Source organism: Bison bison, unplaced genomic scaffold (assembly GCF_000754665.1).
Source record: "Bison bison bison isolate TAMUID 2011002044 unplaced genomic scaffold, Bison_UMD1.0 scf7180017864312, whole genome shotgun sequence".
In the NCBI taxonomy this organism is placed as follows: Eukaryota; Metazoa; Chordata; class Mammalia; order Artiodactyla; family Bovidae; genus Bison; species Bison bison.
In genome coordinates, this window is record NW_011494884.1 from 3,228,919 (window position 1) to 3,244,376 (window position 15,458).

The 15,458-nt window shown below is 40.6% G+C and overlaps 1 protein-coding gene across 9 annotated transcripts in view; it reads left to right on the top strand.

Moving 5' to 3' along the window:
* The window catches only part of GUCY1A3 (guanylate cyclase 1, soluble, alpha 3), a 65,093-nt gene that overhangs the window by 31,728 nt on the left and 17,907 nt on the right, over positions 1 to 15,458 (top strand). For all 9 annotated transcript variants that reach the window (XM_010852508.1, XM_010852506.1, XM_010852513.1 and 6 more), the window contains 4 exons: positions 5,931 to 5,992; positions 10,537 to 10,595; positions 11,926 to 12,635; positions 14,658 to 15,143. In XM_010852508.1, coding sequence (XP_010850810.1) covers positions 5,931 to 5,992; positions 10,537 to 10,595; positions 11,926 to 12,635; positions 14,658 to 15,143 — 1,317 coding nt within the window. The remainder of the gene's footprint in view (positions 1 to 5,930; positions 5,993 to 10,536; positions 10,596 to 11,925; positions 12,636 to 14,657; positions 15,144 to 15,458) is intronic.

Consider the following 15,458-nt stretch of genomic DNA (forward strand, 5'->3'; position numbering starts at 1 on the left):
AATATTGAAAAACAACAATAACTCATAGAAAAAGAGATGATGCATGTGGTCCCCAGAGGCAGGGGAAGGGGAAGGGGATTAGAGGAAGGTGGTCCAGAGATGCTGGAAGATAAGATAAATGAGTACCATGGGTGTAACTCATGGTGACCCTGCCATCCTGTGTGGTGTGTAGGAAGGTTATCTGGGTTCTCATCACAAAGAGAAAGTTTTTTGTTTTCCTTTCTTTTCTTTGTTCTGCATCTGTATGAGAAGATGGATGTTAGCTGAGCCTATTGGGGCCATCATTTCACACTATCTGTAAATCAAGGTGTCATGCTGTGTGCGTAAACTTAAACAGTGATGTATGTCAATTATTTCTCAATAAAACTGGGGGGAAAAGAGAAAACAGGGAACGCTGGGGACAGGCCATAGACCTAATTAGGTAAAATATGTTTGGAATAGACAGGGCATGTGGAGAGCTCCTCACTCCATGGGCCTAAAGAGAAGAGCCACTGAAAGTCTTCATGGCATGTCTTCCTCCTTCTATCAGTGTTCACAGTTTTATGCAGATTCACTTAGCCTAGGAGATTGGGCATTGAAAAAATCAGATTCTGGCTCTCATAATTTATTGATGATTTTTAATTGACTCCACACCAACCCTTTGCCTTGTGAGAAACACTGAAGGACCACAGCCTGCTGACTTTTAGGACTGGAAGGAACTTCAGAGGTAACCTTGTTTAATTCCCAAGAAGGACCTGAGAGGCTAAGTGACTTGACTAAAGTCACACAGCTTTTGAAAGATATAGCAATTACTGCTGTCAGCAATATGGGCTCAACGGGCAAAGAAGAGACTTGAAGTTTGAAGAATGGATAAATTAGAATTGGCAGGAAGTTGAGGGAACTTATTTCAAATATAAAATAAGCACAGTAGTAGACTGGCTAGTGGCCTTTGAGATGGAAATATTTAATTACAGTCTCCCCGCTCCAGTCACCAGCAGCCAGCGTTGGCTAGGATGAGGGATGCAGCTCTTCCCAGGCAGTTGGTTGGTGTCAGTCTGGGAAGCGGTTGGCACCCTCATTTCCAAGGGCAGAGCACAGGGATGAGCAGATGGTGAGGTTGGGAAGCTGGAGAGCGGCCATGCTTTCCCCAGGTCCTGTCATTACCCTGTTGGCTTTATTATTTTGTTTGATAAATTCTGAATTCCTACAATGGAAGTCATGCACATATTGGAATCTCTTTTAAAAACATTCAGAATATCAAATATATGCGTTCTTATTTTCCTTTATTTAGGATAATCTGTGTCGTTTGTTTGCGGGCTCATAGCTTTGAGTGTGCTGTCATGTAGTAGAGAAAGCCAGGCTGAGGACTTCCAGGAAGCAAGAGGTCTGCCCTTGACCTAGAAGAACCAGGACTCTTTCCCACAACTGAGGCCATTTTCATTCACATTTTAGTGAACATCCCAGGACTGGGTACATTCATGCTGAATAGCAACCAAACTAGATTACTTCATCAGCTATTCAAACATCTAGGTGTCTTTGATTAAATAGGGCTTTTTAAAAAACTGATCTTTTTTAAGTGGACAGATTTAATGCTTAGCTTACTGTTCAGTTTCAGTCCCATCCGTAGCCCCAAAGAAGAGACTCCAGATAGCATTTGATGGCATCCTCATTCTTGTTTTTGATAATAAGATGTAAACTCCAGTTATGTTTTATGGGGACAAGTATTATAGTTCATTATCCTTAGAAGATTTAGAGTGGGAGATGGCATTCCAGAGTCATGGAATCGTAGGTTACAAAGGTCTTATAGCTCATCTAGTGCAAACTTTTCATTTGTTTGAAGAAATTAAGACACGTAAAAGTTAGATCACTTGCTTTAAGATAACTAGGGGAGATGGAAAGGTCTCTGCACCTCATTCATAATCTGTTGCTCTTCTATTTTATTATTAGCTGATTTTTCATGGAAATTCTCCCCGATAATCCTGTAAGCTCCTCAAGCAGAGTGTTTTTAAAATAACTGCAGCATGATCTTAGCCACAGTTGTAGCAAATCAGAACCCATTCCCTGAACTAAATTGAGTCACATATGCTTATATGAGGGCTTCTCAGGTGGCACTAGTTGTACAGAACCCACCTGCCAGTGCAGGAGACATAAGAGATGCGGGTTCGGTCCCTGCGTTGGGAAGATCCCCTGGAGGAGAACATGGCTAACCCACTCCAGTGTTCTTGCCTGGAGAATCCCGTGGACAGAGGAGCCTGATGGGCTACAGTTCCTAGGGTCGCAAAGAGTCAGACACGGGGCTGAAGCGACAGCACAGCACACAGCAGCACATGCTTCTGTGAAGGATATTGTCCCAAATCACACACCTTGTGAGATGAAGGGGGCTTGAAGGAACTCCTGAAGTCTCTGAAGGTGTTGTGGAATATTGGGTTGCAAGAAGAAAAAAAGAAGTAGTATTCCATTATGCTTATGAGCTAAAATTTCCTTGGTCTAGAAGAACATGAAGATCTATAGAAAACATTCCATCCCAGGTCCTGCCATACTCAAAACCTTTCAATGACTTTTCTTCGCTCTTACATAAAAATAAGCTTTCTTAATGTAGTCTCTAGGCAAAAAGAAAAAATGCAGAAAAGTTAAAAATCATCTGAAGTAGCCACTAATCCATAAACCAGACCTATGAAATTCCATTCAGAGTGTTCCCAGCAATACTGGATGAAATGGCAGTTGTACCTGAAGTGTTAATATACTGGTATCCTCCAGGGCCATCCTGCAGTCGTTGATTCTGTATCCTAAGGCGTGAGATCTCAGGGAAGTTGAGTCCTGCTCCTGACATTCTTGTGATCTACATCATCTCAGGGTGTAGGCTCAGGATGTGTTCGAGAAGCCTTAGCACCAAGGTAGGAAGCTCTAGGCACCAGCAGCCTTTACCAATAAATGTTTTGTCTGAAAAACTTGTGGGTTTTGTTTTGTCTTATCTTGAATTTATAACAGTTTCCAGAGGAGCAATGGTGTATGATGAAAGCAGACACCAAAGCCTGTTAAGCTGTAATATCACTAATGTATGCAGCTACAGCTTGGCTAGGACTTCAGAACTTTTTACTTAAAAAAAGCAAATTCTTTTTTAAAAAAAGTTTTATTGGAGTAGAGTTGACTTACAATGTTGTGCTAGTTTCAGGTGTACAGAAAAGTGAGTCAATTATACATATACTTATATTCATTCTTTTTTCAGGTTCTTTCCTCTTATAGGCTATTACAGAATATTGAGTAGAGGGCCCTAAGCTATACAGTGGGTCCTAAGTTCTGATTCAGCATAGAAAGTCAGGAAGACACCTGTTCTAGGAAGTCCAGCAATGAGAGAGGGACCATTTGTCCTTTCTTACAATGACAGCATATATATTAGGAGGAAAGGACAAGAAAAAGAAGTTTCTGGTGGCAGTGGGAAGGAAATGAAAGACCAGGAAGAATACAGACTGAGAATGGTAAAAACGTGTCCTAGTGTTTAACCAAAAGGTCAAGAGGAGAGAGGATGGTGATATTTCCACTAGTACTTGAGGTGAGGAAGGAGAAAGTCTTCAGGGGCAGAAATGGATGGATTTTCTTTCTTTGTTGCCCATCCCAAGTTCCTGGTCAGAGCAATAAATCATGTATAAGCAAATGTAATTAAAGTTATTTTAACTTGAAATAATATAAATTGTGTTTTTGAGCAAGCTGCAATGGTAACATCTCTGTACTGAGTTATATTGCTTCACTGATACACATGTTACAGACTAAGCCTTCAGGACTTGGAATGGCTGACAGGGGAGATGATGTGCATTCATTCCTTTCTTCCTTCATTCCATCAGTATGTAGGTAGCATCTCCTGTGACCAGGTACTTTCTAGGTGCCCAACATGCGGTGGTGAGCTAAACAGATCTTCCCTGTCCTTTTGGAGTCTCTATTCTAGTGGAGAAGACAGAAAACAAGAAAAAAAAAATGTCAGGTTGCAAATGCTTGAAGGACAACCAAGATCTTCTGTGCAGGCAGTGACCATCATGTCACTGATGACCCCTCTTCCAGATGGCTCAGTTGTAAAAAATCTGCCTGCCAACATGAGAGTTGTGGGAGACGCAGTTTCTGTCCCTGGGTGGGGAAGATCCCCTGGAGGAGGAAATGGCAACCCACTCCAGTATTCTTTCTTGGGAAATCTCATGGACAGAGGAATCTGCCAGGCTACAGTCTGTCTGGTCGCAAAGAGTCAGATGTGACTGAGCATGCACGCACGCACACACTTTCTGTCTGATTAGGTTTTAGAGAAGGGCAAAACTCCCAGCAACCCAGAGTTTCATGGGCTTTCATCCACAAAGACTTGCTGGTGTTCATGATTCCAGAGTCACTCTCTATGAAGTCAAAGACCCTTGACGGGGTGAAGCTGACACTGGCAGTCTTATATATAACTGATGGAGTGACAATGGCTACAAACTCTTATGCAATTGATCTGGAAAGAGCTACTGGAAATCCATAGATTTTAAGGATTCCACTTAAAAGAATATAACCTACAGAAATAAAAAGCAATACATAAGAATAAGAAAAAAACAGCAAAAAAATGCCCTTGAAATATTGAAGCCTTCTTAAGCAGCCTAGGCTGTCTGCTTCTGCTTCCTTTAGGGTCTCAAGTCTAATGTTTCCTTCTTCCTTCTTTTCCCAAACCTGCTCTCTGCCTGCCAGGCAATCACCCTTTGCCACAGGGTGCTGGGCCCTCGCTCAGAATCTGCCTGCTGGCCCAGCACCCTCCAGCCCTTCTGTCTCTCGCTCCTTATCTAAACCATTAGAAAAATTGTTATATGGGTAAATTTAAGTTCTATTTTATTTCTTTTCAGCACTTGTATTGTCTTTCAAGAAATTTCACATTTAAGTTCTACTAATATATGCTCTTTAGAAACCAAAAGTTCTTTTCATAATTTCATTAAAACAGAATCTTGGTCGATTTTGCTTGACTTTACTGTCTTATAAGAGGGATATAAATAGTTCTTAAGGAAAAAGGAATTTCACAACTTGGCACAGAGCCAGAGAATTCTCCACTGTCCTCTGGATAAACTACAGTAGGTGGCTGTATACACATGCAGATACATAGAACTTTTTTTTTTTTTTATGGAATGTAAAGAAGTTACCAATGATTTACTTTCCACTTATTAACTGGTTAGGGAGAGCAAGCTGCTAAGAGATATTAATTATCAACCAGTATTTAAAACTATGCAGGCTTACATACAAGTATTTTGCAATCTAGGAAGATTCATGAGATACTCAGAAATCAGTAAAAGGGAAGAACACTGTTAAGTATTTTGTGAAGATTGTTTGTTCACGGAAAAGAAATGAGTACAAGTTTGGGGAAATCCAAGACTTGTTTCAGTCAGTAATCAACTGAACTCGGTGACAGATTGGATTTAAGGGATAAAAGAAAGGGAAGAGACAGATGCTTGGAGTTTCTAGAGAAGGAAGAGACAGGAATGATACATGAGCAGAATGTGAGATTGTGGGAGGGTGGAGGATCTCAGCATAGGGTAGGGGGCTGCTATGGGTCTGTGGAAGGAAAGAGGGTCTCCTGGCTTGAGCCCCGTTGAGACTGAAGTCCTGGCTGCACGTCCAAGGGATTTCCTGACCTGGAGGAAGGGGTGCCTGACTTCACCAAACTGAGTCTCTTGTGTGATTCCAGCTCGGTGGCTGTTGGAGCCACCCACCAGGGACACAGCTCACATCCAGGTTCAAGTCAGTCTGAGTGGTTAGCTTCTTCCCAAATGTGAGAGCTGTTGAAAATCAGTCCTCTTTTCCACAGGGGTAGTTCAACTACACTTGTCTTTAAAGTAGCAATGCTTCTGCTTCTTCCTGACAAGCTCTCAGAAGAAATTTTTGTGAAATACGTGTCTTCAAGAAAATGATTATTTAAGGGAGTGTTTAAAACTTTTCTTTTCAATTTTCAGTTTGAGCGTCTGAACCTTGCCCTTCAGAGAACATTGGCAAAACACAAAATAAAGGAAAACAGGTAAATTGAATCATTTCAGTTGCATGAATCTCCTGTTACAATCACTGTCACAGCTACTAATAACCAGCGCTTAGTGGTGTCTCGCATATATGAATCACTTTGGTATGTAGGAACTGGGCTAAGCGTTTGAGCTGCCACTAATCTGAAAGGAAGTGTGTTCATTTTTCACAGTTCATATGTCACTAAGCTCAGGTTTCTATAAAATGTCTAGAATTTTATAGCTGTTAGGAAATGGCAGAATGGAGTTTCAAGCCTGGGTTTTTCAGAGCCCATGATTTTAACCATGTTACCCTGTGCTTCTCCATTTAGTAAACTCCCAAAAGGCCTATTCTTTTCTGCTAGGGTGTAATTTCTGAAATATTTAACAAAGTTAAGGCATAGATCAGAGCAGACTCCTGCTTGAAGAACAGTGCCAAGAATCTGGGGCTAGGTCCCAGTGCAGCCTGCCTGTCCCTTTGCCCCAGCCTAAGCCACAATTTTTAAAAATTAATTAATTTATTTTAATTGGAGGCTGATTATTTTACAATATTGCACAGGTTAAATTTTTAGCTCCCACATCAGCAGGGAAGGATGTGGGAGTAAGAGGTGGGCAACTCAGGAGTGGGGCAGCAGCTGGATCACTCCTTAGGGAGGTGTTTTGGTATTTTCCTAACTAGCTTGGTTATACTGATTATACTGATATTCAAATACCTATTCCATTTGTACTTTTTCTTCTACTTTGTCTTTGAAACTTTCTTTAAGAAAGCTTTCTGTAGCAGTTTCATATATAAGGTGAATTAAAAACAAACAAACAAACCCTGATTTTTAGAGTTCATTTTACAAATACATCTTGGCACATTTACTGTTGGTGGAAAACTTGATTTGGCTTTGTTTTGGTTTCCCAGAAATTGAAGGATTATTTGCTGTGTAAATACTACAATAAACACTTGCATTCAAATTTCAGAATTGAATTTGCAACTTTTGCAAACCAGTACCTTTGTCAGGAATATTTTATACATTTATCCATCTGCTGCTCAGGAGGGGATCATCTGCTCTGTGCGTTTTCTGGGCTTAATTTCACTCGCTGACTAACTGGTCCCAGGCTTCAGGCAGCAGGCAAGCCAAGAAGGGGTCAGAGACAGATCCAAAGAGAGTGTGAATCTATGTGTCTGACAGAAGCTGTGTTTGCAGAGTGATATGGACAGCATTCCAGAAGCCTCTGACCTTAATTCTCAGTCCGGCTGATAAGATAGCCAGCAAGTCCTGGAGCTGTGCTACTCTGTCTGTCTGCCTGAGGCCTTGGCAGCCAGTTGACTCAGAATTTATTCCCAGGGCTTGGTGTCCTGAAATGTGCCTAAGCTCGATGCTGATATTCAATTAGGATGTGTTCCCAGAGATGGAGCTCTTAAAAAAAAAAAAAAAAAAAAACCTCAAAACTTAAAAAGATGATTTTATTTGAAATTTTGAAAAATCTTTTTACCTCTTCTTTGACTTCTTAAAGCATTATCATACTGTTAAAGTGTCCTAATGATTATACCACTGTTGAAATAAGAAGAGGGACTTTTTCTCTTATGAGACTGCCTGCTGATAATGCCAAATGGCTTCTCTCTGCTTTGTTTCTTTAGTTCTTGGCTATGTGGGGCCTTTTTCCCCATCTTTCTGGCAGGTTGGCTGCCATTTCTACTGAGGGCACTGTGCTGACTGCTGATGGGAACTTCACTTTCCCACCCACCACCATTTTTAAAATTTTAAATTTATTTATCTTTAAATTGAAGGATAACTGCTTTACAGAATTGTGTTGGTTTCTGCCAAACATCAACATGTATCAGCCATAGGTATATATACGTCCCCTCCGTCTTGAACCTCCCTCCCATCTTCCTCCCTCTCCCACCCCTTTAAGTTGTTACAGAGCCCTGATTTGAGTTCCCTGAGTCATACAGCACACCCACCACCATTTTTAAGTGAATGAGTTTTATTCAGTCATTATGATACCCTTTTGGGTTGGTTTTGAGCTTTTGCTTTTATCTTTTCCTAGGACCTTTTGATCACATCATGTGTGAATTCATGGCTGGTGTATGTGTGCCTGTGTGTATAACATACTTACATTTGCTGGTATACATGCAGACATACACCTTATTTTTAAATTTTTTGAAGGTAAAGTTAAGGAACTTATTTTGAATGGCACTGTATGATGTCCATGGGGTTGCTACAAGTCGGACATGACTGAGCGACTTCACTTTCACTTTTCACCTTCATGCACTGGAGGAGGAAATGGCAACCCACTCCAGAATTCTTGCCTGGAGAATCCCAGGGACGGAGGAGCCTGGTGGGTTGCCGTCTATGGGGTCGCACAGAGTCGGACACGACTGAAGTGACTTAGCAGCAGCAGCAGCAGCAGCAGTGTGATGTTTGACTTAGCTAAGCTTTGCTGGGAATTGGCAGAAGAGTCCTCTGAGCAGCTTTAGGCTAATTCTTCAAAAAAAAAAAAAAAAAGAAGTTGCTTAAATGAGAAGAAGAAACAAATCTGGAGACTGACTAATATAGTATATAACAAGGGGTTGGGGGTATCTAATTCAAACTAGATGTAATATCATAGCTTGATCCCCAAGTTATTTAGATAAGAATATATTTCTGACTGTTGTTGTTCAGTTGCTAAGTCATGTCCAACTCTCTGTGACCCCATGGACCGAAGCACTCCAGTGCTTCAGACTGAAGCACTTCCCTCTCCCTATCTCCCAGACTTTGCTCAAACTCATGTCCATTGAGTCGGTGATGCCATGCAACCATCTCATCCTTTGTTGCCCACCTTCTCCTCCTGCCCTCAGTCTTTCCTGGCATCAGGGTCTTATTCCAATGAGTTGGCTCTTTGCATCAGGTGGCAAAGAGTATTGGAGCTTGAGCATCAGTCCTTCCAATGAATGTCCAAGGTTGATTTCCTTTAGGATTGACTGGTTTGATCTCCTTGTAGTCCAAGGGACTCTCAAGAATCTTCTCCAGCATCACAATTTGAATGCATCAATTCTTTGGTGCTCAGCCTTCTTTATGGTGAAACTCTCATATCCAAACATGACTACTGGAAAAACCATAGCTTTGACCAGATGGATCTTTGTCCGCAGAGTGATGTCTCTGCTTTTTAGCATGTTGTCTAGGTTTGTCATAACTTTTCTTTCAAGGAGCAAGCATCCTTTAATTTCATGGCTGCAGTCACTGTCTGCAGTGATTTTGGAGCCCAAGAAAATAAAATTTGCCATTGTTTTCACTTTTCCCCCATCTATTTGCCATGAAGTGATGGAACCAGATGCTATGATCTTAGTTTTTTGAATGTTGAGTTTTAAGCCAGATTTTTCACTCTCCTCTTTCACCCTAATCAAGAGGCTCTTTAGTTCCTCTTTACTTTCTGCCATAGAGTGGTATCATTTGCATATTGGAGGTTGTTGATATTTCTCCCAGCAGTCTTGATTCCAGCTTGTGATTCATCCAGCCCAGCATTTCACATGTTGTACTCTACACATAAGTTAAATAAGCAGGGTGACAACATACAGCCTTGACATACTTGTTTCCCAATTTTGAACAGTCTATTGTCCCACGTTATAAGCAGTATACCTTTATGTGATCAAGTAGCCAGTGGGATGATTTTCCTTGTCAAGAATTTTTTCTTTTGAAGTTTCTCTACATGTATCATGCATTATTGAAATCTGTTTGATATAGTATTTTCAATGTATGCCTATTTGTGATCTTGGCTTGTCTAATAGCAAACTGAACCTCAAAATAACTTGGGTATCTTTTAATATGCTTTAGTAGTTTTGTAAATTTGATTTTAATCAGTTATCACTATCAGAACTCATCAAAAAAACAATTAAGCAAACGTGAATCAACAAGTTGTCCAGTTGAAATTACAAAATCCTATCAGTCAAAATGTATGCTATTATATATCATTAATCATATATATTAAATTATATTGATTATTATTAATATATAAGTATATTATAAACATGTGTTACTTAAAGCAGTTCAGTAATTTAATAAGGAATAAATTTATTTAGTTACTAATTTTATATTAGATCAAGGCTAAAGTTTAATGTGATGATGCCTGATAGTTAAATATATAGAACCTAAAACCTAAAAGTAGCACGTACTGTGTATTTGCTTTAAAAAATAAATAAGGACTTACTTAGAAGTGAAATCCATCAGTAGGTAGATTTTTCTTCTTGGTTGTTTTATCAGAAAAGCCCATCCTGATTTATTATCATCCTTGGCCATTTGTACCATTGGGTTTTCTGCCAGCACAAACCTTTGTACTATTAGCTTATATGAAGTTAGTCTCAAGGGTAGATATGCTTTATGAAAAGTGATGAAATAGTCTAGGTCATGTATATTTGGGGGTTTTCCAACGTTGATTTGGTTTGTACATGTCACTGCTCCTATCCTTTAAACTCGACAGTCAAGATTTGCCTCTACAAAGAAGGTAATTTAAATTATTTTCTGTCATCATTTCTGTATGTTATAATCTGAAATTTTAGCACTCATTTGTCAGTTTATAATTTAAGATATTGAAATAATTTCAGGAAATCTTTGGAAAGAGAAGACTTTGAAAAAATAATTGTGGACCAAGCAATTGCAGCAGGTAATAGAATTAAATATATGAAATTAGAAAATAATTTGCTTATAGAACTATTTCACCTGTAAAGTAAAATTTTCTATTCCTAGAAAATATTTACCTGGAGAACTAATATTTTCTTTAAAATATTCATGTTTATTTGTTGGTAACATCCAATGTGAAATGTTAAATATCATGTTTTGTGTTAATGTAAAGAATTACTCTTTTTCATACTTATACCTTTGTTTGACCTCAAACGTTTCCTCTTCTTACAATGTTTATTTGCTGAGAAGTAGATAAAGCTGTCTGGCAGGCTGATTTATAGACATTCATATGCTTTGGTCTTGAACTTGGTAACTAAGTGTCCTTCATTTATGCATGAAAAGTTCTACTCAGCATAGTAATATAAGTAAGTTTTTAAAGGTTGGAAGCAATTATGAGAAATATGTGAGCAGTGCTTACGTATTAATACTTAGTTTGGCAGAATCAAGCAGATGAGTGACTTTGTCATACTGTCCTTTTCAAAGTTCGAGTATGTGGACCAACTGGTGAGGGTTTTTTTGAAGTAGATTTGAAGAATTTGCTTCTGCTGCTGCTGCTGATGACTGACTTGCACTGAACCCTCTCTCTGGGTCAGGCACAATTCTAACATGGCCCACAAACACCACAGCAGTGCTGTGAACAGGGCATCCATGTTTCCCCTACGTTATAGATGAGAAGAGTGTGGTACAAAGAGTTTAAAGAATAAAGGAGACTAGTGAAGGAAAAGTTGTGGAAAGTAAATGATATATTCCCAACACATTTTCATTCAGGTAACATTAAACAACAAGAATACTATTTTGCTCAAAAATAATAATAATAATATTTACTACTATTATAATATATTACTTTATATCATCTCAAGAAAAATGACAAAATTGAATTTCACCACCAGTGATATAAATTAATTCTATATCTGATGCTTATATTCCAAGGGGGCTAGCTAGTACCCCTTCACAACATGTGCCACTGTTTCTGATGTAAACAAGGTGGGAAAACTTCTTTTGAAAGAGACTTAACCCTGTGACTCCAATTGCTCTTTTATAGTTAAGTTTCAGGGTGATAAAAAGTCATATACTCAATTGATCATTCTTTCATAATTAACCAATTCGGGTGTATATTTGGAGTTACTTGAATTTTAGAAATGAATTTATGCAGATAATTTTAACAAAAATGATTAATTTTGGTTGGAACTCTTATAGCAGATATAAAGCAAGCTAAATTGTCAGATACGGTGGTATTAAAAATAGTAGTAAAAATACAGCTCTGCCAAGATGATGCATATGATATGGCAGAAAAATGTGTTCTATGCTTTCAGGAGTTCCAGTGGAGATCATCAAAGAATCTCTTGGTGAGGAGCTTTTTAAAATATGTTATGAAGAAGATGAATACATCCTAGGTGTGGTTGGAGGAACCCTGAAAGATTTTTTAAATAGCTTCAGCACCCTCCTGAAACAGAGCAGCCACTGTCAAGAAGCAGAAAAGAAGGGCAGGTTTGAGGACGCATCCATCCTATGCCTGGATAAAGATCCCGATGTCTTATATGTTTACTATTTCTTCCCCAAGAGGATCACTTCCCTGATTCTCCCCGGCATCATTAAGGCAGCTGCTCGCATACTGTATGAGACGGAAGTGGAGGTTTCTTCGACGCCTTCTCGCTTCCACCAGGACTGCCGTGAGTTCGTGGACCAGCCCTGCGAGCTCTACTCCGTCCACATCAGGAGCGCCCGGCCGCACCCGCCCCCTGGGAAACCCGTGTCCTCGCTGGTCATCCCCGCCTCGCTCTTCTGCAAGACCTTCCCTTTCCACTTCATGCTTGACAGAGATATGAGCATCCTGCAGCTCGGCCACGGCATCAGGCGGCTGATGAGCAGGAGAGACGTGCAAGGGAAGCCTCATTTTGATGAGTACTTTGAGATCCTGACCCCCAAAATCAGCCAGACGTTCAGCGGCATTATGACCATGCTGAACATGCAGTTCCTGGTGCGAGTGAGGAGGTGGGACAACTCCGTGAAGAAATCTTCCAGGGTAAGAAGAAAAGTTGTCCTGTTGTGATATGGATTCAATGATTTCACTTTTAAAGACTGGGTGTGAAAAATGTAAAAATATACCGTATCACTTCACAATATTTTAAACATTTTTTAATGTGGACCATTTTTAAAGTCTTTATTGAATTTGTTACAGTGTTGCTTCTACTTTTTGTTTTTTGGCTTTTTGGGTGAAGGGAATGTGGGATCTTAGTTCCCTGACCAGGGGTCAAATTTGCAGAGTCTTAACCACTGGACTGCCAGGGAAGTCGCCAGAATTTTTAATAAAATATTTCTGTTTAAAATAATTCTAAAATACTTTGAAGGCTTAAAACAAGATTCTTTGTGCATTTATTTGCTTGCTTACTTAAGGCATTACTTCACAAATATTTTTTGAACGCAGTCTACCTTTTAAAATCTTTGTGTGCTGTGCTGTGCTAAGTCATTTCAGTGGTGTCCAACTCTTTGCAACCCTATAGACTGTAGCCTGCCAGATTCCTCTCTCCATGGGATTCTCCAAGGGAGAGTATTGGAGTGGGTTGCCGTGCCCTCCTCCAACGGGATCTTCCCGGCCCAGGGATGGAACCCATGTCTCTTACATCTCCTGTATTGGCAGGTTGGTTTTTTACCACTAGCGTCACCTGGAAAATATTTATGGAGTATTTTATAGCTGAATTACAAAAATACTTATGTAAAAATATGGCTTCGATCATCACAAAATAGCTGACTTAATTTGGATAATAAGAGGAATTCTACAACAAAGAAACAAAAATGACTTGTTTCTTAGAGGAGGCAACTAAATGGATTCTTAAGTCAATATTTAATAGACATGGAAAAAATCAATAACTTGTTTGATTAACTGTTAGAAAATGTGGGAGAAAGTGTTCTGCTCTCATCTCATAGTAGAGAACCATGCGTGATTTAGAAAAGAAGTTTGGAAACCACAGTCAGTAGTATAACTGAGCTCATAGAAAGGCTCACAACGCACCTGTCTTCTGGACAAGTTAACCCAGAAGACAAACCATCTGTCCTCCCAGATGGAAACAGCTTTATTACTTTTTGTCATAAACACAGTACAACTAAATGTTTAAAAATAGGTACTACTTTTAAGATGTCCATTGCAAAATCAAAAACATTATGTACATTTTTGTTTAAAACAAAAAAGCCACTTTTTACAGTTCTTTTTTAATCAGTAAATGATATCTGTGTGTATTCTTCCATGTCATTAGACACCGGTCTCTTTCATGATGGGATAGGCCATGTCGTATCCCATTGTGTGGTCGTCCTGAACTTTGGTTAACCATTCACTGTTGAAGGACGTCCAGGCTGCTTTTGTGGCTCTGTTTCGTTAACACGTATGTACACATCTGTCTCCTTCACACATGTGAGCTTGTGACCCAGAATGAAAACGTGAAGCCCCCTCCCCCAGGGGTCCTGTGCACCCTTCTGCTGATGGCTGCTGCTGAGAGAATGTTGGAGCAGAAGCATCAGTGTAGCACGCAGTGAGAAAGCCTTGAAGCAAGATTTTGGGGCATTGTTGATTGAAAAATCATATTTTCTGTGTAATCTGTGATACTGGGAAAGATTGAGGGCAGGAGGAAAAGGGGGCAACAGAGGATGAGATGGTTGGAAGGCATCACCAACTCAGTAGACATGAGTTTGAGCAAACTCTAGGAGACAGTAGAGCACAAGGAAGCCTGGTGTGCTGCAGTTCATGGGGTCACAAAGAGTTGGACATGACTTAGCAACTGAACAGCAACAATTCTCCAGTATATTCTCCAGATGTATGCATGCATTTTAGAGCTCATAGTAAATTGAAACCGTAAGAGAGCCTATTGTTTTTGTCAACAAGTAGAAAAAGCTCAAGTTTAAAAACAAAGGTGGGGTGGGGGGACTAAGATCCTGCAAGGTGTGTGACTTATTCAAAAAAAAAAAAGAAGGGATTATCACTGTTCCTGTTTCCTCACTTTTTGTCTGTTGGGAACGTGAATAAGCCACAAAGCTTGGTCCTCCTTTTACACAGGTGATGGACCTCAAAGGCCAGATGATCTACATGGTGGAGTCTAGCTCCATCCTGTTCCTGGGCTCACCCTGCGTGGACAGACTGGAAGACTTCACGGGCCGAGGGCTGTACCTCTCCGACATCCCCATCCACAACGCGCTGCGGGATGTGGTGCTGATTGGGGAGCAGGCCAGGGCCCAGGATGGCCTGAAGAAGAGGCTGGGCAAGCTGAAGGCCACGCTGGAGCAGGCCCACCAGGCCCTGGAGGAGGAGAAGCGGAAGACGGTGGACCTGCTGTGTTCCATCTTCCCCAGCGAGGTGGCGCGGCAGCTGTGGCAGGGCCACGCTGTGCAGGCCAAGCGCTTCGGCAATGTCACCATGCTCTTCTCAGACATCGTGGGGTTCACGGCCATCTGTTCCCAGTGCTCCCCACTGCAGGTCATCACCATGCTCAACGCACTCTACACCCGCTTTGACCGGCAGTGTGGAGAGCTGGATGTCTACAAGGTAGGGGGCCAGGCCCTGGACGGGGAGAGTTGGGCATTGGGCCAGGAGCCTGTCCTGGGAGCAGACATCCTGCCTTTGTTGTATGGGTGTCTTCTGGCTCTGAATCTGCTCAGAGATGATTATTCCAGAAAGGACAGCCACTGTGTCTTTTCACAGAATGCAGGGTGACAGCAAGAGAGTGGGCTGCCAGACCCTCAGAAAGGTGACGTTTTAAAGTCAGTGAGCCTGACACTTGGACTGTGAAAACTGAGATGAATTGGTTTGGTTTTGTTTTCTGTTTTTTTTTTTTTTTTAAGTTTTGATTTTTTTTTTTTT